General features: G+C 51.6%; 1 protein-coding gene across 5 annotated transcripts in view; it reads left to right on the top strand.

Moving 5' to 3' along the window:
* LOC119187486 (protein CBFA2T1) overlaps positions 1-12,315 on the top strand; it is a 173,297-nt gene extending 160,982 nt beyond the window's left edge. For 4 of the 5 annotated variants that reach the window (XM_075878653.1, XM_075878657.1, XM_075878655.1 and 1 more), the window contains 2 exons: positions 4,183-4,373; positions 4,499-12,315. In XM_075878653.1, the coding sequence (XP_075734768.1) occupies positions 4,183-4,373; positions 4,499-4,720 (413 nt within the window). In that variant the 3' untranslated portion in view covers positions 4,721-12,315. The remainder of the gene's footprint in view (positions 1-4,182; positions 4,374-4,498) is intronic. The other variant, XM_075878654.1, reaches the window with a different exon arrangement.
* The last annotated feature ends 11,011 nt before the right edge of the window (positions 12,316-23,326 follow it).

Raw genomic sequence — 23,326 nt, 5'->3', positions numbered from 1 at the left:
AGCCACACGTGGATTAACGAAACTAATGTGAACACGGGGGATGCTCAAATGACTCACGAGTTTTATTGTGTTATCCTCGGTGCTGTGGGTCTCTTGCATTATTTATTTTTTTTATTTGGTATACATTGGTTTTCTGTGTGTCAATTATTTTTACTCTGCAACCCTGTGTCATTGTGCTCAGTTCCCGCAGTGAAGACAGATCTCAGCTTCAGCGGGCGTATCTCTACAAAAGTATACAAAAATATCTGTACACTTTGAATTACAGTAACGATAAACAAACAATGTCGGTTAAGTTGGCTGACAGAGTGAGTGAGTAAGTAAGTAAGTGAGTGAGTGGCCTTTCACTTTACATACATACTCGTCTGGAACATGGGAACTCAACGTTTCACATGTGACAATCTGCTGCTCAAGAAAGACAGAAATGGTGATACAGAAATTTAGTTGAACTAAACCGAATGCCCAGTGTTTTACGGTGGTTTCTAGACGAGAGCCGAGCCCTCTGTACAGGATATCATGAGCCACAAATCCCAGTAGGTGTGAAGTTTTCAAAATACTAGCTGAGACATTCGACGTCAAAGCCACACTAACGTGAGCCGTACACTTAAGTGACTTTGAAAAGGGAAAAAGGATGAAATAAACGCAGTTCTGTTACTGCCTCTCTGAAACGAGGGCACCTCCACAGTTCTCTGCAGGGGATGGGGGAATGGGAATTGAAGGGAAAGGAGAAAAGAGGCAAGAGAAAGGCAGAGGGGGAAAAAATTCGGCAGATCCCATGTACCTGAGAATCCACGTTACGCGAAGCATGCGCAAGAAAGGTGACCGTGTTGCAAATTTTTTATGGAGTGACACGCCATGGAATGACGCCAAATTAATGTACAAATGTCGCACACAGACATATGTTGAAGAGCTGAAGATGTTTATATAACCGATTGTTTGCACTTGCACAACGATGGCAACTGGAACATGCGTATTAGCAACATCAGAAGCTTATGTGAAGTGCTGATGCAAGGGAAGATTCTTGCCCTGGAGACTGCTACATAAACCAACTTCAGCGCATGGCAACTAATCACATCTGACGTTAATGCGACCTGACGGCTGTATCAAAATAGTACATATGTAATGTTTATAAGATTGGGCAGGCAGCACTGAAACCACTATTAACATTCCACGAGGATTAACATCTATTTTAAAAGTAGTTCCTAGACCTGGCGTAGCTCTGTGGTAGAATGCTTCATTGGCACCCAGAATGCTTGGGTTCGATTCCAGCTGGGACTCGTCAGGTCGACGCTACTGACGTCAGGTATTTCCTAACACTCGGGCGTTAAAATTGCCCATGTGTGTTCTCGTAGTTCTTCAGTAGATACCAAGTGTCAATCACCTGTGGCACATACCCGCATACCAGAGGCACATACCCGCCCATGGTTATGTGCCACTGTCTGGCGAGAAGTGTTTGACGACGTATTCGACAGGATTGTGACATTATTCATGTCTTCACAAGCGTGTCGTATTCGTCAAACAATCTGACCCTCTCATGCTAATTTTGGTTCACTCCAAGTAAATGGGGCGGCCACGAGATAACCCAAACGTAAGCGGATGGATGGATGGATGGATGGATGGATAGATAGATAGATAAAGTCGCCGAAGTTCGCTAAGCAATGCTTCGCATTTAAAAGGCGCATTCGATTTGCCAGATGCGCGCGCGCAAGAAGACCCGCATGCCACACGCAGTCGACTGAGAACACCACCAAGAAGGTTGAGAGTACAGTGGTGTGCACGTTTTAACACGGGCTAGGGAAGAACTCACGAAGTGCAGCCGGTTCGGCCAGAGAGAGGCCAAACCTATTCGCCTTGGACTCGAAGGCGAGCAGGGGCACAACACAAAAATTGCGCTCGTGGGAGCCAACTGGGAGGGCCCTGAGCGTCATTCGAAGTCCCGAAGCAAGACCAGTCAAGATGTCATTCCTGGTTTTGATGTCAAGTTCTTGCGAGGTCGAGGAAGCGGGCTCAGTCGTCGTGCTTCTAGGGACGGCGACAGGAACCGGCGGTTGTGAAAAAGCGCGTGGTGTCTGCATCGCCGTCGAGCGCTTTTGGACGACGGTAGGGGCCGGCTGAGTTGTAAATGAGGGCGAGGCCGTTGTCGTTGTAGTGGGAACGACGGGCGTTCTGGTTGTAGGACGAGGGGCGGCCTCCGAGGTCGTGTCGCCAGGTCGTGTCACCGGTACCGACGAGCGCATCTCCGAAGGAGCGTCCCTTGATGATGGAAGCGCTGCTGCCAGGGGTCCTAGCGTGCTCCATGGCTTGGCAGTGAGTCATGGTGCCGTCAGTTGAGGCCATGATGACCGCTGCCCTGCGATGGAGCTGCCAGGCTGGACAGCACAGCTCAGTTGCAGGATGTTTCTCGCGACAGTTTACGCAACGAGGGTGTGCTGCACATGATCCTAGGGCGTGCTCTATGCCGCAGCGCAGGCACCGTTCGTCTCGAGAGCAGGTGGCGGTTGCATGCCCGAAGCGGCCGTAACGGGAACACTGCGTGGGCCGGGGCTGGCGGGGTTGAACGGGGGGGGGGTGCCTTTGCTTGTAAAGCAGTATATCCTGCGGAACGGTAGTCCCAGCGAAGGTGAGTGTGAGGCAGTTGCCTCTGCATACACCGGACACGAGAGGCACTGGTGAAGCAATGTTGTCGGCGAAGTCCTCGAAGGGGATCGTTGGGTCCACTCCAAAAACCATGCCAACAGGGGTGTTCAGGTCGAGTTGTAAAGCTCGAACCTTGATCTCGCAGATCGTCCCAACCTGGAGTAGGGCGGTGAGATCGGCGGTAGGGTGGGTGTCGATAGCAACGAGGTTGCACCGGAAATTCACTCGCACTCACTTGGTGGCTGGGAACTCCGAAAGGAAGGCGGCGATCACATCCCTCGACGCATCCAGGAAGTTGGCCTTCTTCCCGATGGGCCGAAAGACGATGGTGGCCACACATTCACTCAAAGGAAGGTCTTCAACGACGCGGAGACCATCGAAACGCGAAGACGTGCTTGGGGGCACGCCGCGCGCACTGGGGTTGGACGCCGTTTGCTCGGCGGCAGCAGTAGTTGAAGGACGAGATGAGGAGGTGTTGCTGCCAAGGGGGTATCCCTCGCAGAAAGCCACGGCCGTGGCAGGAGACGAGGGAGCTCCGGTCTGCACCTTCGCCTTGCTCGAAGCCGGGGAGAGGGTGGCAGTGCGGTGGCTACTGACCTTCTGTGGCTGGGTTTTCTTGGAGCGTGCCGGCGTGGATTGTGCCTACGTCTGCGTAGTTGGCACTGATGATGATGCCGACGCTGCCACGACGGCATCCTGCTGCGGTGTTTTCTTACGGTTTCCTCGCTGAGGTGCCACACATAGCCTTTAAAAGGGCTGCGCGCTAAGAGCGCGTAGCAAGGATTGGGGTAAGGACAAGAGCGCAAATAAACGCGTCCTTTTAAGTTGAAATCTCATCTGTCTGTCCGTGAGCCGATGGGATTTGGCAGCCATCAAAGGTCTCTACGTGCAGCCGTCGTAGCTTTGCAAGAACACGGGATACATTACCTTGAAAAGTCACACCTGGTGTGACTTTTCAAATAAGGCTTATTTGGGGTGTCGAATAACATTTAAGTAATGTGCTCAATGGCCGAAGCAGGATGCGTCGGTTATTGACGCGTTTGGTCAAGCGATTGCGAAATAGTGGTGAAGTTGTGCGAGGTTTCAAATGACTATTGTCTAAGTTTGACGCAATATTGTCTCTATTTCCACTGGCTCACCTTGAACGGCGTGCTCTTGGGTGTTTACCATTTCATTTTGAGCCACATGAAGCAACAAGAAAAGATAAAGTAGCACCAATAATACATAAAAATTTCAAGTAACATCGGCTTGTTATGATTGCCAGGATTGCCCAGAAAAACGCATAATCTGCTGATTCTGTTGTGTTTCCGATGACCTTCGTCAGGCTTACACTAACTGCATTTAGAGAGGACGCTGGACTTTGATCTCGATGGGGCGAAAAAGAGTGTAATAAAGTTAGGAACTGAAATGTCAGAAATTTTTCGGGAGCATTCATGGGGCGTGTGGTACACCGCCGAGCATATTATCGTGCGTCGGAAAGTGCGCTTCTTTGAACTGTGTTTTATTGACCGCGGTAGCACTGCAAAAGGGTGTGTCGTGTACTTGCAGAAGAGGCCGTAAACGAGGTCAAGCGACAGGCCGTGGCCGAGCTCCAAAAAGCTGTGTCGGCCGCCGAATCCAAAGCCAGCGAGCTAGTGGCAGCCGAGCGCACCAAGATGGAGCGGCTGCTGGGCGAGGCGCGACGCCAGGCCGCCGAGGAGGCACTGGCTGCCGTAAACCATCAGGAGGATTCGACCGAGGTGAGTGCGAAGCTTTGGTGCCCAGCTCGCTCATCTTGTGGGGTCATGCGGATGCACCTGTAGTGGAGCCAGGAAGGACGGATGTGTTTTTGACCTTGTTTTCTCTGTTTCTCGGCCCTTTAAAGCAGAACTGCTGGAACTGTGGACGCAAGGCGAACGAGACGTGCAGCGGCTGCAATGTGGCGCGCTACTGCGGCGCCTTCTGCCAGCACAAGGACTGGGAGAACCACCACCGCGTGTGCGGCCAGCCGTCCTCCAGCCCCAGCAGCAGCGGCGGAGGCCCCATCGGCAAGCGCAGCCCCACGCCGCCCCGCAGGCTAGAAGGCAAGGTGGATTCACGCCACTAACTGCGCTGATGCCATCATCACCATCTCGAGCTCCGGCCGCCGACCACAGGGTGCGCCAGCGACATTCTCCTGAGATGTGCATGTGCTGCGCGTGCATAAATGCTCCACAGTGGACAAGTTGCTGTGGAAGGGCACATCGTCCAACTGAGTGGTCTGCGTTTGTTCACGGCCCGGTAGTAGCTACGTTCGACATATCTACGGCTCCTGTGAACTCAGGAAAGACCTTAGCGGTGCTCGCACGCTGGCAACCCCTGCAGAAAGTTCGTGATTACGTCTTTGTTTCAGAGGTTAAGGACGGTCCTGTTCTTGTTCGCATCATTATAGGACGCAACTCATCATATTCCTCGCTTTGCAAGAGTGCTACGAACTCAAAGCACCGCGGAGACTCTTGTTGCCTGGCGTCCGCGCTTCTGTTGAGGAATATGCAGTACAACGCTGCATTACGTCTGCTGAATCTCACTTTTTGTGGGCTCGTGTTCTCAAATGCCCGCTAGTGTATGTTCACCGCTAGTGTATGTTACTTTTGTCAGAAAGGTTTTTTTTTGCTTTTTTTCGAACCAAACCAGTATATAGCTTATGCGGAATGTAACTGAGATCGTGTCTGCTGGGACGCAGATAGCGTTTGCTGCAAGACATGATATTCATTTGAGAAAAACCAGCTTGCTTCGTGTACCGCTTCGAAGTTGACTTTCTGTCAACCTGCTGCACCACCCTCCACCATTAGCCAGGCAGTGAAATTACAGAAACCATGTGGCTGTGTTGCCTGTGTAGCAGTCAGATTTCTGAAGTGATGTTGTGAATGTATCAAGCGTGCTAGCTCGCACACGCACACATTCACACATGCGCTTGCCTAGCGTTGCCACTTGAAACGCTGAATAATTAGAGGTGGAAGATTGCCGGTTGTTTGTCTCTTGTTTTGTGTGTCACTTCCCATGGCAACAACCATGCATCATGAACTGTAAAGACACTATAGCAAGCGAAAATTTGTTGAAGCGAGAGAAATCGTTCGTTCTCTGTTACCATTCCGATAAGGGCTCGTCCATGCTTCACACCGCTTTCCCATTTGCACCTTCCGTACACGCACTCTTCGTCGCACTGTGAAAGCGGTGACCAGTAAGGCTGCTGACAACAGAGATGCCGTGCTCTTGTTCCCGGTGGTTCATGCAAAGTACACTGCATTTACTATTTTCACCTGCTTGCAGTGATAGGCTGGCAAATAGACGATCTATTGTGAACGCCCGAATGAGAGGAAATGAGACTAGTCTCATTGGTGTTTGTGAGCATGTTGGAATTAATCTACGTCACCGTCAATGAAACAATGCGGGAGCTAGTCAAATTACAGCCATGATTGTTTCTTCAAAAAGTCGTGTTGCCCTTCTTCATCTCTGTACCAACTCCATCTAAAGTTATTACATTTTCGTGTCGCATTTTTTTTCATCTGTTACTAATTCTTGCTGCGTATTTGTCGTCTGTCCGTGTAGCTCTTTTTGAATTCATTTTCGTTTTATGAAAGCAGGATTCCATTTCTCGTTTGCACAAGAGATACTTCCGACAATATTTTGATTCGGTGTCATGAGTTTCGATGTGGTGCAACACAAAGCTGGTGTAATCGTGTCCTTTCATATACATAGCTTATACCTGGGCAGGATACAAGCACTTTCTGTGTGCGTGTGTTTCATTTCCCGCTTACACCTCAATCTAGACCTCGAATGCACGAATCGTGGTAACGGGAAGGATCATTACTAGTGCTGGTACTAGAGAAGAAAGCACTGGCTCTATTGCCAGTTTGGTCAGTTCCCTCCAACTTACGAAGCGCATGGATGCTGTCTACAAGTGCTCCGCTTCTTTAAAGCTATATTTCAGTTAATCTAGTCAAGGCAACTATAAATTTTGAGACGTTGTTTTGTGCTTGACACACTACAACTTCGAACATGTTGCTTTAAACTTTCTAGATGGATACTTTTTTTTTCGGTCTTTCGAAAGTTTACTTGTAATCAGGAATACATATCGTGACGAAATACTATCGCCTAGGAAATGGCAGGATTACGATTGATGTCCGTTGGAATTATTTTCATCGACGCTTTGTTCCGGTGTATGTGTATGTGCGTGTGTATTCTAGTCGGTCTGGTTAATACGGAAACGTTGCCATAGGACTTTGGATTGTTTTATTACGATGTATGAGCAACGTTGCAAGTTCCTGCACCATCACTAGTGTATGTTATCACCGTGGGAAATAATTCGCGCTTTTTTTTTTCAATGTGGAGAGAAATTTACCGGCCTGATGGCTAATTTCGCTGCTTGGGTGTTTTCTGTCTTTTTCCTCTCTCTCTCTCTCTCATTACTATTGCCATCTTTCAAATCGGGAATGAATATGCTAGGACGATACGGACGCTTAGCAATTTTAAATCTTCCGTGCCATTTATTGAAATTAGGTTGGTGGTTTCCGGCACTGCATTCACTTCAGAATGCATTCAACGCAAGCAGCAAAGCGTGCACGCTTTCCCGGTACTTCTCTGACAGGAGGAAGCCGATGTCGAATGCTCCTTCGCGAATGCAACTACTCTAGTTCCAAAGTGGAGATGCCGGTAGATGGCGGCATACTTTAAATATAATGGGGATCAACCACATGTAAATGTGTCGTGGCAGGACGCATATGAGAGTGTGCTAGTGATGGAACCCATATCTCACAATGAGACACATGGCTGAAAACTTCTACGTCGGGTAGCTTGTATTCCTATTGCGATGTGAATTTGCCGTTATATCACTGTAACCAGTTCCACTCCCACAAAAACATCTGTCAAAGTGCGCCTATTTGGAGTGGAGCTCCCCATAGTATTTTCCCGTTCTAATGTGTTCGTAATAATTGCTAGGCTATGCATAAGAAAAAAACGTATTGTCACATAGGCACCTGTTGTATCAACCGCCTAATATAATTAGAATTAAAAATTATGCAAGCCAGTGCTGTTCGGTGCTGCTTCCCCTAAAAATCTTGTGTACAATCAAGCTTTACTAAATCTGACTTATACGCAGTGTTTGTTTCACGCGATGTTTCAGCTTTTTTTAGCAAGAAGAAGAAAACTATGATATTACTTGGAACGTTTGTCGTCCCGGTTGGTATTCTAATTTATATTTCACGTGATAATCCAGTTCCAGGTATTCGCGTTTCGTGCAAATGAACACACAACATAACATCCGTCGAAAAATTAACTGGGTAAGGCAAGTAGTACCTCGTCTTGTTCTACATCTATTCCTCTTAAGTGGATCTTATGTAGATGGGGCTGTATGATGGAGGTTAACGAGTAATTCTCGCTGATGGCTTTAATGCCCTGCACGACGTGCCGAAAGTTCCGTAAGCTGGTCGCCGTGCTGACGAATCTCCTGACACCACCACACGAGGTCCTAAAGAGCTTCAAATGCAACGCGGTCGTTAATTCAAAGCATGTCGGGTGCCAGCACAAATTACCTGTAAAGGCTAATTAATGCAGTGCATTAGCCTACGTCTACGGGAGCGCCTTAGCGCGCCATCTTCATCTTCATATATGAAGCACGCACTTCATCGATTACGTGCCACCTCTTTTGCTGCTGCTGAATGTACTCTGGAGGACGTCAGTTGGAGGATAATTTTCACGACGGATGTGGAACGCTGTATCTGCAATATAATCTTTTTGGAACCCGGAGATCTGATGTAAAAAAAAAGAACAAGAAAGAAATACGCAGCCACCCACAAAAGCTCCCAACACAGTGGTTTCATAAATAAGGCCGACACGTATTTGTTTAACCACAGTGCGGCCCTATATACGGGAAGCCGCTTGCTGGAAAGATGGCAAACTTCAAACTTTTTTTCCCTTGCGATTCGCATTTCTGAACGTGGTGTGTGGTGCGGGGAACATGCGATTGCTTGAGATTATGAACGCTGCACTTCGCGCGTGGCCGTATATTATGCTTTTTTTCTTTTTATTCCCTTGTTTATTTAGTGCTGCTCCAACGTGATATGTTTTGCCACGTGAGCTAATGCTTGGACGCCGCTGTTTGCCATCGACGGTGTGTAATTGAGTGTTTGGCCATTCTCCGATTTGAGAAAGGAGTGGAATGTGCGCGAGTCTCACCGGTACATTAAATAGCTGTTTTCAGAGTTGTTTGTACAGAAACATATAGGAAGCATGAGATGTGCGCGCATTACGACCCATTCAAAGCCCGTTCCCCAGAGACCGCGACAAGTGCACGGCACGCCGGCGATAAGCAGCCGCCGTGTTGAACGGTGAGGCCGTGAAATCGCGCTGCTCTGCACCAGGTGCCGGAGCTCATCGACTGGTGTTACCGTAAAAGAGGCGTGCCCCGAAACTTTAACATGCCTCTGTGCACTTGGTAACACAGGACGAAACACTGTAGTCCGATTAAGCGCCAAAGCATGCCAGTCAAGGCCCCACAGGTTTAGAACTCCCGGTTGCTGGCGAAGTGCCGAAGATCATATTGCTTCGTCAGCGAAGACGTGCTGTCGTCGCCACCGGCTCACTTTGGCTTCGCTCGAAGCTCGACATTTTAAGTGCGTTGTTATGGGGCGCGGATGACGGGGACTGCGAGTCGGAGTACGAGTACAGCGTGTGTCTCTGAGCGCCTGCGTATGCCTTTTCCTTGTGAACCGAAAAAGTACTTCGCTTCCACGTGCACGAGAAGAGCGCCTGAGGTCTCGAGAATAAGACGGGCACGCGCGTCCACGCGGAATGCCTAATATATAGATACACTGATAGATACGCAGCTCGCGCTGGCACTTCGCGATGGTCGCTACCCTTTATCTCATAGTTGTTAACGTGTGCCCTAGATGATGTTCTCTTTGCTTTTATTTAGGAATCAAAGAGTCTCATTGCGCATACGTCGCGAAGTGCATCATACGGCAGTTGCAAGCATTGTACCCAACTTCGTTGTAAAAAACTAAATAAAATAAATATTGACGTCGTTATATAGCTATTGTCGCCGTCCTCTTTCCTTTCTTGAGGTCGCGCCTAGAAGTTTCATTGCACAAAAAAATCTTAATTTTTTTTCGCCTCGCTCGGGCAGGCCGTTTTTCTTTTGTTTCAGGATACATGGCTCACGTGAACCACATGCATGGTAGGGAACCACGATTTCTTTCGAAATGAATGAAATCTGCTCGGAGCTGATTGAGAACATCGTAACGCAGACCGAGAGACGACGCGCATCTTGTGTACCCACGCATGCGCTTTATATACACAGCGTATACTGAAGTGATGCCACAACTAGCTATAGAGTATTTAAAAAAAACAAAGGCGGTAATTAAGCTAGACTGCTACCACTTCATTCACGCTTCATCCTGCACTTGGACACACTTTTTTTTTCCTTTTTCACAGCCCCCATTTCGGAGTGTACTCCATTCGAACGTATCGCTTGCTGCAGATTCTACGCTTCCGCCTTGACCACGCTTCACAATGTCGCACGCACGGCTTTAGTCAAGTAAAATTTTCGTTTTATAGCGCGTGGCTACATATTCTAGTCGCTTTATGCGGATTCTTTTCAGCATAGCCACTGTGCTTGACCTGCTGAGAGATTCCGCTAAACCTTTTTTATGTTATTCCCCTCTTAAGTCACTGATATGCTCACTTTGAGACTATGATTGCTCGACTGTTCGAGCTGCAGCTGTGCAGGCTTACGCTTTCGCTTGTCAAAAGAGCGTATACACTGCACTGCTTTTAAGTCATGCCTTGGCTGTCGTCGTTGTGATGGAATCGTTTTACTTGTGTGCGCCTAACCGGACGCTGGTGTACAATGCACCGGTGGAGCCACTGAATCTCGACATCAGGAGATCCCCAAGCACGTCACCACGGGCGTCTTACATCGGCGTTAGCAATGGCGCTCTAAACTAGCTAAGCGGTGATTTCTTCTTTCTTTTCCACTAGTCACCTGCCCCAAAATGTCGCTCGGCTGCCGCATGCGTCAATGAAAGCAGCCAAGTGCGCCCCGACATCTAGTCACGTCTGGTCGCCTCCAAATCAAAACCGACAAACCGCTCTGCCGCTCACGAAAGCTCTTAGAGTGCGTCTGGAGATAAGCACAGTGTGAATGGAGCGTGCACACAAATAGTTAGTGCGTACCAAACTTGCAGCGGTTCAAGATTCCCTGAAGCATGGCCAAGAGTGCGCCTGAAGTTGGAGAATATACCATGGCAGAAACGTTGGCAAGACGGAAAATGCGTATGCCGGCCCGACTACCACGTACAATTTCTGTTTGCATCAACCTTCCACCTTAACGCAAAATAAAAAAAAATTATGCGCGTGTATCTGGCGACTTGGCTAGTGAAATTTGGCGGAGATGCGGCCCAGTCCATACGCGTTGCCTGGTCTCTCAACCACCATAGGCATTAATTTTTTTTAATATCGTTGGCACATGGAATTATATGTTTTAATATTATGAAACTAACCAAATTTATTGAAGCGTTGATGACTCTGTCCAAATGGCTACCTCATTTTCGGGGCTGCACTTTTAGACTAGTTTCGCAATCAACTCGCATCGCAGAACATTTCAAATGCGTTAAGGTGTAGGTAAAAACGCAGCTTTAGTAACTCCTCGCGTGGCGCATGTGTGCTCCAGTAAGCTGCAAGTATTGATATAACAGAATAAAAGAAAAAAAAAGAACATCACTGCCGCAAGAATCTCTCTAGGTTTGGGGTTTCATCTCGAGGTCTAGCTGCACTGCGACTTGAGTTTCTTGAGCACTCCTAGAATATCATGATTGATGTAACAACGCAAGTATGGCGGCGCTAGTTTGTTTTCAAGTTTCCGGTTCCCAGTTCAGTCACTTGGCCCAAGCATTTTCTCTTAGCTCCTCGGCTCGCTTTTTAGAGTATATAAATTGTGTCATTGATGATGCTTGTACGCCTATAGTATATGTGTGATGCGTTGATGATTGCCTTGTTTTATCTTGTGTCGTTGATGTGTTGTCCTACTCGGGAGCCCCGTTCGGGCGATGTTATTCCCGAAGTGACCATTATTGTAGCGAAAAAAAAAAGCGCGGAGAACAGCCTTCAGAGTGCATCGTGGTGCATTTGCCCTGGTATACCTCATGGCGAACTGAAAGAACGTTCTCCGAGTCCGTGAATCATAGTGCCACATTTTTCGAGTCTCCGAGTGCCACGCCGTGTGGCCTCTGTAGAACGCACCTGTACATTTTGTTCTGTTTCCCTCGCGCAGTCTACCTCGAGAGTGTCTCTTGGTGCTGTATGACTGACGTGTCCTCTGGTGAAACCTCTGCTACCCTGTGTTTCTCCTCCCCGCCTACTTTGTTTTTTCCTTCCTTGCCAGTTGCCCATTCATTGACTTGTTCTATTGAGATCGTCCACGTGTGAATTTTTCAAATACACGATGTAAACAAAGAAGTATGTTCGACATTCATTCACCTAACCCGGGCAGGCATCGCCCCTGTGACGCCGGATGAGTGCTATGAGTGTGTAAAATACGGCATACGTAATATCGCCATTGTTGCAGTGGCGTCAAAAGCCTCACAGAAGGTGTCTGGCGTTGTGTTGAAGCCGTGTACATGTGGCAACTCTAATTTAAATGAATAAACGCTTCTACTGTGCCCTGGCTCTTCCGCGAGTTTAGTTGTTTGTTTTATGCTTCGGCCGAGAGTGGTAATGGCCTGGTTCTCTTTCGTTGATCGATGGTGTGACAACGACTGTGGTAGGCCATGCCTCCTGCAGACAAAATCACACTATATATTGGACGACTCCGTTTTTGTTTCTTTTGCCCTGCCTGGTATAGGGAAACACTGACACTGGGAGTCGCCTGAGGGAGAGCCAAGAAACCACGAATGTCCTCCTCACCATATACCTAAAGTCCTCATTTGACATTTATTGGACTACTGAACGAACGAATGAATGAATGAATGAATGAATCTATTCTTGAGCCAATCAGTAGTTGTTGCCCTCATATTGGATAGCACTGCTGTAAGAAGTGGCTCACCACTTATTCACTGATTTACGTGCAGAAGCGCAAGAAGAGTCTGCAATGTTTAAAAAGAAAGTACTTGAAATTATGCTCTGAGGTTGCATCCCGCGGCAGTTCTGAATGTTACAACTGCAATAGCATCCAAAAATGGGCTAGCTATATTTTAGCTTGATGGCAAAAACAGCGGAAAAAGACGGCAACAAGAGAAGAACGATGACACAAAACAGGCGCTGACTGGTTCTGTGCCTGTCCAGCACCTGTCCTATGCCGTTCTTTTCGTGTTGCCACCTTTTCTCTCTGGTTTTATATATATTCCTCTGTACGTGATTTTTTTGTTTCTTTTTCATCACCATCGTAGTCTAGTGGGTATGGTGCTCGACTGCTGGTCCGAAGGTCATTGAACCGAATCCCAGCCGCGGCGAAAATACTTGAGGCCCTTGTACTACTTAGGTTTAAGTGCGCGTGATAAAAGTCAGTGTAGTCAAAATTTCCGGAGCCCTCGACTACGGCTTCTCTCATAATCATATCGTAATTTTGGAACGTTAAACCCCGGAAATTATCATTATTATTTATTTTGTGCCTGAGACGCGGGAAGGCGAATCGGTACCTCTTTTTCCACCCTCGCGGCTGACGGGCATCTTCAGTCCAAACGTTTAGGGTCGTTTTCTTGCTCAGGACAGGGTGCCACTTTCGATGCCAAGGAGCTGCGTACGACCGCACCCCGCTATGGTCGTTACTCGGGCACGTTGGTGTGTTATCAAGACGCGTTGTTGAATATTGTGTAAACGACGAAGGGCGATGCCATCATCACTAGGAGTACACTCTCAGTCAGGTGCCGGATAACGGGCGGCACGCTCCTACGTACTGTCTATTGTCAAGACTGTGGATAGCCCAGCGAAGAGAGATATACATTGACTCTCTTTAGGTGGCCTCGAACTTGAGAAATACCGCCTATAGCAGTCGCTGATAAGCGGCCGACGTGCGTATGTGTGCGCCGAAGCGCCGCCGAATCGTCGGCAACGACTGCATCACGTACGGTGAAGGAGGAAGGTCTTGGGGGGAAGAAAACTCCCAAGCATTTCCCCGAGGGTGAACATGGTTAAGTGCGAATGCACGGGGTGATGCTATGAGGGGTATTTATTAATTCGCACTATTATATTTATTAATCACACTATGGTGCCTTTATGGCGTAATGGATCCTGGGAATCGCAATTTGATCACACGGGGGAGTTTACGTTAACTCACTGGCGAATGCCAACGAATTTTCACTTTACTCCCCCTCATAGCATCACCCCGTGCATTCGCACTTAACCATGTTCACCCTCGGGGAAATGCTTGGGAGTTTTATGTTTTATTACTGATGATGATGATTAAAGTATAATTAATGAATTTCAGTGTTGTTTGTCATGAAGCATTTGTACACAGATACATTATACACGAAGTATTATTTATTTACACTTCACGATTTTCGTACGATGCATTAAATGCACACATCGCGAGCGCGTCACACACACACACACACACACACACACACACACACACAAACTACACTACAGATTAGCACCTATTTGTGTTATCGTTGTAGCTCACGGTTAGTACCAGCGCTTTGTGATCCGAGAAATGTACGGTCAGCGGATCCGGCAAGACGGAGCGGACCGTACAGTTCCTACTGAACGCCAAGTCTATGAAGCCACCGTTGATCGTGGTCAGAAACTCGAGAGACAGACACGTCATCGAGTAATTGTTCAGCATGTGGGCAACCAACCAGCCATTGTCCTTTCTAACGTCCACGTTAAAGTCACCCACCACCACAATCGGAACCGAGGGACGCGCACGCACAGACTCACTCTCCATCGCCGCATCCATCTGCTCCAAAGACGTCATCTCTCGAGAGGTTCGGGACCAGGTAGACGGTCACAACCAGGACGGCATCGCCGAAGTAGGCACTGGTGTAGACGGAGGCGTACGGCGAGTCGTCTCTGAGCGGTGAAGTACACACGGCATGCGAGAGGACGTTGGCGTAGACGTGTCCAACCAAGCACACGCCGCAGTACTCGCCCCGGCTTCCACTCCGGGCGAAGAAGCACGGGTCATCACTGGGACACGTTCGCGGCGATGCATCAGGAGCGAGGTCGGCACGCTGTAAGACCAGGAGTTGGGTCCGGTCCTGCTGTCGCCTGAGCTCTTCACTGAAGGGCTGGTAGCGCTTTAGGAAGACGTCCACTCCACCAGCCCTTCTCTCGGTGAGGGCCCGGGTCACGCGATCGTAGCCACTCCGAGGGAGACATCGGCAGCGCAGTCACCGGAGGAGCGGTTCCAGGTCTCCGTGAGGCAGAGGAGATCAACTCTGGAGAGTACGGGGTCTTTGGCAACGTCCAGTGCATGCGCCGAAAGAGAGAGGACGTTTAGGAGCGCGAGCGTGAACTCCCTACAGCCACCCTCGCACACCCTGCGGAAATGCTGGTCCCTCAGAGCAGAGAGGTAGCGCAGCGTGACGGTGACGAGACGGTTATTCTCGAGCCTCCGAAACTCATCGAGCATGGGTTTGTCGGGGTTGTCTTGCTTGTGGTAGAAGGTGTGGTCTCCCTCAGCGTTGGTTAGGTATAGTCCGTTGAGGTTGGTACACCGAGAGAGCGCAACGTAGACGAGCTTCTGCGGGTGCGTCTTGGAGTAGTCGTACACGACCGAGGCGTAGCTTCCCCCCTGAGATTTGTGCACGGTGATGGCGCTGGCCTGGACAAGGGGGAACTGCGTCCGTTTACAAGCTATGCCGGCCTTTCAATCTACCGTGACGGTGGCCGACTGCATCTCGATGGGTATCCAGTTCTCGCTGGTCACGTCGTAGCCGTTGGAACGGGCCTCGTGAACGGCCCAAGCGGCGCGCGCACGCGTGAGCTTTCCGGTACCGGGCACATCGAACTCGAGCCACAGTCGCCTCACGCGCGTCTCTTCATCCTCGTCTCCTTCTCCTTCTTCATCCACTCCATCTCCATCATCGGGCAACGGGCCGGCGAGCTCACACAGGCGCAAGACTCCAACCGCACCGTTGACCAGACCATCCACGAGATCGATGTTATGAGTCATCATGTAGGGCTTGCCAACCACAGCCATGACTTCCCCGGGCAGATTTGCAAACTCGCTGGGAACCATGCGGGCAACCCTGCGCTTGGCATTCTCGAGCAGATGCGGCGTCTTGCAGCCGAGGTACCGATCACGCGCGCGAAGCACCACGAAGTCGTCCTGCGAACGGGCCACGGTCTCGTTGAAACGCGTGACATCGGCGTTCGAGTAGAAGATGTGCACGGCCGAGGGCGCGCGCTCGGCGGCTTCCTCGACCGTGACGAACCTGGATTCGAGAAGCTTTACTTCTTCAGGCTCGAGCGCGTGGCCGTCCCAAATCTTGGTGATGACCGCGGAGAAGGTGACGTCGGACTGGCGCACGACTCTCACGAGCGGGAAGTATTCGAGATGATGCCAGGCGACAGTGCTGAATCCGAGGAGACCATCAGCACTGTGGGGCCGCTTGAAGATTTCGCTGGAACGCACGGGCGGCAACTGCCGCAGGTCCCCGCAGAGGATGACGTCCAGTCCACCGAAGGGTTCGGTGAGTCGCTGCGTGATCTGGCGCAGACGGCAATCAACCAGTTTGAGTTGGTCGGCGGACATCATACTGACTTCGTCTATGATGACGCACTTGACTCTGCGGAAGGCACACCGGAAAGTGTTCAGGTCACTAGGTCGGAGTCCACCGTCCACCATGACTCCGAGGCGGGCGTCCTGTCGGTTTCCACGGGCAGCCCGCACGAGTTTGAAGGCACTGTGGACGGTGGTTCCACCCAGAGCAACGGTGGCCTTTCCCGTAGTGGCGCAGATCACGTACGCGTTATAGACGGAAGGGACGGATGAGGAGGAGCCGTCTTCCCAGCCAACGGCACCGCAGCAGTCTGCACAGCGGTTATACACGTCCATGGCGAGCTTGAGCACGAAGGTCTTGCCACATCCCGCGGGTCCCGTGAAGAAGACCCGCAGCGGAGGCTGCCCCGGCGTGGTCTGACGGTGCAGAATCTCACGCAGCAACTCGTACTGCTCGGGGTTGGTGCTGCGCATCATCGAGATGTACTCTTCTCGTTCCATGATTCCGCGCCGTTTGCGTACCGCAGCACACGGCGTACTGACCTCCTTGAGCAGTCGGAGCAGGTGCTCGTTAGGCAGCACGTCCGCGTACACACTAGCATCCGCATCTCGTCGTTCGGGGATTTGTACCCGCGCGCACCCGTCATCTTCATTACATTCTTTTTCTTCTTGCATTGTTCTTTCTTCATCCTCCTCTCTCTCGCCTGAGCCGCAGCATCTCGGCGTAGTGGACCTCCACCGTTTCTTGGACCAGTGCATCGTCATCCGCCGGGTTGTATTCTTTTCGTTTTACCTCGATCAACTGCTGTTGTTCTCGTAGATGGACACATACCTATTACCATCCAACACATCAACCGTTTCGCTTCAGAACGGGACGTATAGAAGGACATTTTTCCGCATATACGACTCCACATCGTTACCGGGGTTGTATGCGCGGTAACGTATCACAGCCGGCCGTACCTGAGCACGTAACGGCAATCATCCTTCGCCGGCCGGTACTTGCTGGCGAAGTCGGCGAGGCATACGTCGTTGAGGGTAGGCGGCCTGGCCTCGTACTTTTGCACGAGGTTCGCTTTCCAGACGTAGGTGGAGCCCGCAGTGAGTGCCTCCAACTCGGCACGCGTTTCGCGTACGCACACCCGTTCTTCGGGGTAGCACGTGTGGACGTACACCACCTCCCGGCTCTTGTGCGACATGTCCTGTTTGAGCAGAAACCAGGCCGCCTCCTGTGCTGCCATTTCAATTCATTTAAGGATGTCCACACGAAGCTTGCGGATCACGGCTTCGATGTCGTCGTTTGGATCTCGGCAACGGTGCATTTGAGGTTGGACATTCCGCGGTCAGACTTATTGACATAGTCCACCACGTAGGAAGCGCACGCGTAGTGATCGAGTATTATCTGCACATCCATATTCGAATCCAAAACCCGGCCTATCCACGCGTTGAATGCATTCACAAACTTCTCCGCCGGGATCCTTCGATGGAGGACGCAGGGTCGCGAAAGACCGGCGCGCAGGACATCCATATACTCCTTCTCGGAGTGCAGGCCGAAAGCGCGTAGGAACGAGGCGAGATCCTCAAAGTCGCCGGACTCGAGGCCCTCGTGCATTTCATCATACTTCTTCTTGAGGGCCTTGAGACACTGGCGTTCCCGCTCACTCTCCGCATCGTCTCCCTCCGGCGCAGGTGGAAACGGCACCACGATCCTCGTTTCATCACTGGGCATGAAGGGCGCCCCGAACCGGCACTTGGTGCGGCCGCGCTTGTAGCACGTGTGGGTGTGCTGATGCGTCTGCATGCGCGGCCGCCTGAGGAGCATAGTGTCGAGCGTGGGCAGTTGGGCCACCATCTCGAGGGTCTTGGGCATGGCACCTTCCTCACCAGTGAGCTCCTCGTCGGGCGCCTCTTCGAGCCACAGGATCACGTGCACGTGCGCGCTTCCTCTCTGCTAGAACTCCACCCGCTTGAAGTAATCCTGGATCACGTACGGGCTGAACGGCGAGCAGTTTCGGTAGGCGAGCACGTTCATGATGACGTCGAAGGTCCTGTTGATGTACATCGCGCAGGCAACGGAGTCTTCGTTCACGAGCTCTACGCGCTCCCAGGCCATCATCTCGGACACGAGCCGAGGCGTGCCGTCGGGCCCAACCCGCAGCCACTCCAGGGTCTCGAGCAGGCGCTCCCAGTGGACCTCGGACGCGGACATGGTCAGGAACGCGTGCGGCTTGCCCAACTGGCGGATCATTGCGAAGAGTTCACTCCTGCGATCCTGCCAGTACTGGACCGTATTTGGATCGCCCCGCATGAATGTGAGGTCGCGGTCCAGCACCTCCTCCAGGAACTTCTTACCGCCACTCTCGAGCTGCTCGCGCGTGATGGAACAAGTGGTCTCGTTGGTGCGGAACATCATGTTGCTTTCCGCAACATTGTACCGCATCACCTTCGCGGTCATGTACAAGACGTGCTCCGACGTTGCTCCACGCCGGTCGGTGCGCCGTATCTCACTGCTGGCCATGGCGAATGGCGTGGAACGCGGACCGATGATCTTGCGAGGCACGCCTATGTATATCGTGGGGAAGGCGAGCTCTTCCGCATACGCATCCATGAAGAGCGCCAGTGGGACGCGGTTCTCATCCGGAGCGAGGTGCAGGCTATGCGACTGATCGATCAGCTTGTCAGCGGCAGCGGCATCGTCCAGTTCACCGCTTCGCTCCCCATCATCTCTCATCAAGAGAGCGCGTGGTCGTTGCTCACCCTCCTCATTAAAGAAGATCGTCTTTGACATGGTATTGAGGGCAATGGCTAGTTGCACGGGGTCGTCCAAATCTATGTTCTCGGGGACACTCTCGATGTCATCCACGTCGTCTCCCCCCTGGGCGCGTCACGTTCACAAACGGCCGCATCATCGTCATCGAAGACACCCAGCTGACTCCAGTCGATGCGCACGCCGCTAGCGACATTCAACGGTGCATGCTCCAGGTGCTTCAACCACGCCAAGATGTTACCGCGCTTCACCAGTCCGCGCCTGTACGTAGCCGGACTCACCAGCCTCCGCTTCACGTGCACGTCTATCGCAACGTCCTCGGGAACCAGCCGCGGAAGACACTCCACCACGCTCGGAACGTCGATGGGCACGTTCACGATCTGTCCCTTAATGCCGTACTGACCGTTGCCCCGCGTGAGCCACCTGATGCTCATGAAGGGGAGTCGAGGCGAGATGAGGCGCTCCTCCACCGGGTTCAGATCGGGGAAGTCCGCGAGACGAGGCGGGTACGCGTAGCCGTGGCTCTTGCTCAACAGCGGAACCCGCCCGGCCAGCAGGGACTCTTGGCTAGACGCACACACCCGGAACGCACCGAAGGGAGCCAGCCGCGTGTCTTGCGCATCCATGTCGTCGCATCGGTGTTCACCCGACCGTCTTCCGAACTCGTTCCAAAGAACTTGCAACGCGTTCAACCTGTTGGTCTCGTTCCTCACGCCGGAAATGCAGCTCAGGTTGTTATCGAACCACAGCCGGTCACACACGGCGCAGCTGTGACCGAAGCTGCGATCCACAAAGTCGCGTTTGAAACGCGTGTCCGGACGAGCAAAGTCCAGGGCTCACACCCTCTCCCACGTGGCACGTTCACTGGCTCGAACGGCTTCGGGAACGTCCACTCGCCATTGACGATTGCGAGCGGCGTCTTGACGCCGGCCTTCATCGCCCTTCTCCGCCTGACGCTTGCGTTGTCGTTCCGCTTCTTGGGCCGCGTTCGCGGCTCGATGCTGACGCCTCATCTCGGCCTCGCGAGCGCGCAGTTCACCATTCGCTGCACGCTTCGCCAGCTTGTCCTCGGCCTCGCGAGCGCGAAGTTCGGCATCCTCTGCACGCTTCGCCCACTTGTCCTCGGCCTCGCGAGCGCCTAGTTCGGCATCCGCTGCACGCTTCGCCCGCTTGCACTCGGCCTCGCGAGCACGCAGTTCGGCATCCGCTGCACGCTTCGCCCGCTTACTTTCGGTCTCACGAGCCCTTCGCAGCGCCGCATTGTCTTCCAACGTCGGCGAACCACCACGGTACCGTCACCTCCAACGACTGGTGCAGTGCTGGCATTCGGTTGTACTGAATTCGTTGTTGATGGTAGCATTGCCTCCGGGACATCCATCGCACGACCCGCTCTCGACGGGAGACTGAGAGAGAAAGCGGGCGCGCGAGAAAGAGGAGTGCGCGTGCTGCAGCGAGCGAGGAGAGCGGAGGAGCGAGCGAAGGGGGAGGGGGACGCGCACAGCGGCGTTGAAGATATAAGGCGCGTTACTGACACCGATATCAGCGTCGCGTCCATGGCTTATTCGGTAGAGCGTCACGCGGCGGCCCGCCAAGTCCTCTTTCTTTTAAAGATAGAGAGAAGACTGCGGACGCCGCCAACGGCGGTGGATGGTTTGGGGTCGCTTATAAAGTGTATTCACACTTAAAAAATTGAGACTCGTGCCCGCTCATGTTCCCCGCTGCGCACGCAGGAAGGAGGGAAAAAAAAGAAAACAGAGGTGAGAACCGTGAACGCTGAGGAGGTGCGCCCGCGCTTTAGTGCATGTGCGCGCCGATCCGTTGGCAACGACTGCACCACGAACGGTGAAGGGGGAAGGTGACGGGGGGGGGGGGAAGAAAGAAAAATTGAGATGCGCGCCTGCTCATGTAACGTGTGATTTTCCGTGCGTTGCGGCCGGTGGCGTCACATGGTGCGGTGTGCCAGATGACGTGCGATTTTCCGTGCGATGCGGCGTGCTGCATGCGACGTTTCGGGACACGCGAGGGTGAAGAAGCTATCAGCGGCAGGCTCCACCCCCATGTGGTGCCTCGGTATGCACGGTCGGACGACTTCGTATCCTCGTAATGAAGCTCAAAACAAATAACATTGCTTAGCCACGCTTCATTTCATAAAAATTAATTAATAGAACGGCTTCGTGGACGACAAACACGTCACAATGGTGGTAACAGCTGATTATTCATGACTCCGACAGGTAGGCCTAGCATGGCGGGTGCCCGCCGTCGCCTACGCCGTTCACACGCGAGCTCGTCATCGAGCGCTTGTTCTTGACAACACTATTAGGGATCAAATCCTGGCTGTGGCGGCTGTATTTCCAATGGAGGCGGAAATGTTGTAGGCCCGTGTACTCAGATTCGGGTGCACGTTAAAGAACCCCAGGTAGTCAAATTTCCGGAGCCCTCCACTACGGCGTCTCTCATAATCAAGTGGTAGTTTTGGGACGTTAAACCCCACAAATCAATCAATCAATCAACAACACTATTAGGCTTTGTACTCGTATGTAATGCCTTAGCATATGATATTACTTTCTCGATGCCATCGATGTAAAGAGCAAAAGTGGAAGCGAAGCGAGCAAGCGCAGAGACGCTGCTAGCTGTGCCCCGCCGCGGTGGTCTAGTGACTAAGGTATTCGGCTGCTGACCCGCAGGTCGCGGGATCGAATGCCGGCTGCGGCGGCGTCATTTCCAGTGGAGGCAGAAATGTTGTAGGCCCGTGTGCTGAGATTAGGGTTAAAGAACCCCAGGTGGTCGAAATTTCCGGAGCCCTCCACTACGGCGCCTCTCATATTCATAAGGTGGTTTTGAGACGTTAAACCCCACATATCATCATCAATCAAGCCGGTAGCTGTTATTACCTGCGAAATGACCTTGCATCGCTGCTCACGATCTCCGATCTCACTAACGGTTTCAAAGCGGGCATTGTCGTGCAGAACTGGCACACTTCAAACATCAATTTACTCAATTTGAAATAATATCACATCACCAGGGAAACGTATTCGATGTTTGTCACGCCGCCGCAGTCGGTGATGTCAGCAAATCCACGCACGCAACACTCCATCGGCTCGCTTGAACTGGCGGACCACGGATGATGGGAGCATCGCGACGCCACTCGTCTGCTCGCGCCGTGATTGGGTGCTGCCATGTGGCGGTGCGATGCGGCGACGAAAATATCTGGCCGGTTTGATGCTCGCCGCGCCGGCTATGCAGTGGTGCGATGTGATGAAACGTCACGAAACGTTACCAGTCCGGCTGCCGCGTCGTAGCACCGCACGCCGCATCAGACGGAAAATCGCACCGTCTGTCTCGCCTGTCTCGCGCTTTAAGCGGCGAACGAAATGGACTCGACAAAGTTGGAGGCAAAACGCTGAGGCTTACAAGGTAAATGCGGCAAGCAAGAGACAGCCAAGGAAAACATTCCTCAGAAATAGCTTCACGAGATCCTCTTGGACGAGTCTTATCTGCGAGCTTTCATGCGAAGGAAGCTTGCTCAGCTAAAATGAAGGTTTATCAAGGTCAACGCGTTCAAAGGCATGCGGCTTGAACAAGCGTCGTAAACATCGCTGGAAGGCCAGGCGCAGGAAGAAACCCGGAAGATTTCACGAGGAGTGACATGGAACTCGTACTATTGTGCACTCGGAATCCATGTGTGCTTTTAGTGTTTTTCCGTCGCCAGCCGTCACTGTTGGGGCGCGGAGGACGTTGAATATTGTGTAAATGACGACGAGTGATGCTATCATTATTAAGAGTAAATTAGATAGAAGGACGAGGTCGACGGTGGGCTTCGTCATGGGGACGGCGGCCCGTCCTTTTCTCCACAACACGCGTAATGTTGCGTGTCTAACACACGTCTCCATATTCGCTATTTCCTTCAATTCGTGCCTTTCATGCACAACGCTACACGTTCTAGCTGTATTTTGGTGCAGGGAGATGAAATCGCGTGCTGCTCTTGCGGTGTGCAAGAGTAACTCAGGTTTGACGGCGTTCTTGCAAGCTCTTCTCTCCGCCTCTATCCTTGGACGATATCTATCTATCTATCTATCTATCTATCTATCTATCTATCTATCTATCTATCTATCTATCTATCTATCTATCTATCTATCTATCTATCTATCTATCTATCTATCTAGTCTCATCGCGATAAAATCATGTGCTACGTAACACTAACAGACCATAAGTTACTTCCGCACTCGACGGCATGGCTATATATACCAGTGGTG

This window comes from Rhipicephalus microplus, chromosome X, assembly GCF_043290135.1.
Source record: "Rhipicephalus microplus isolate Deutch F79 chromosome X, USDA_Rmic, whole genome shotgun sequence".
In the NCBI taxonomy this organism is placed as follows: Eukaryota; Metazoa; Arthropoda; class Arachnida; order Ixodida; family Ixodidae; genus Rhipicephalus; species Rhipicephalus microplus.
Note: the sequence above shows the minus strand (reverse complement) of the source record. Positions and strands in the feature narration are given on the sequence as shown.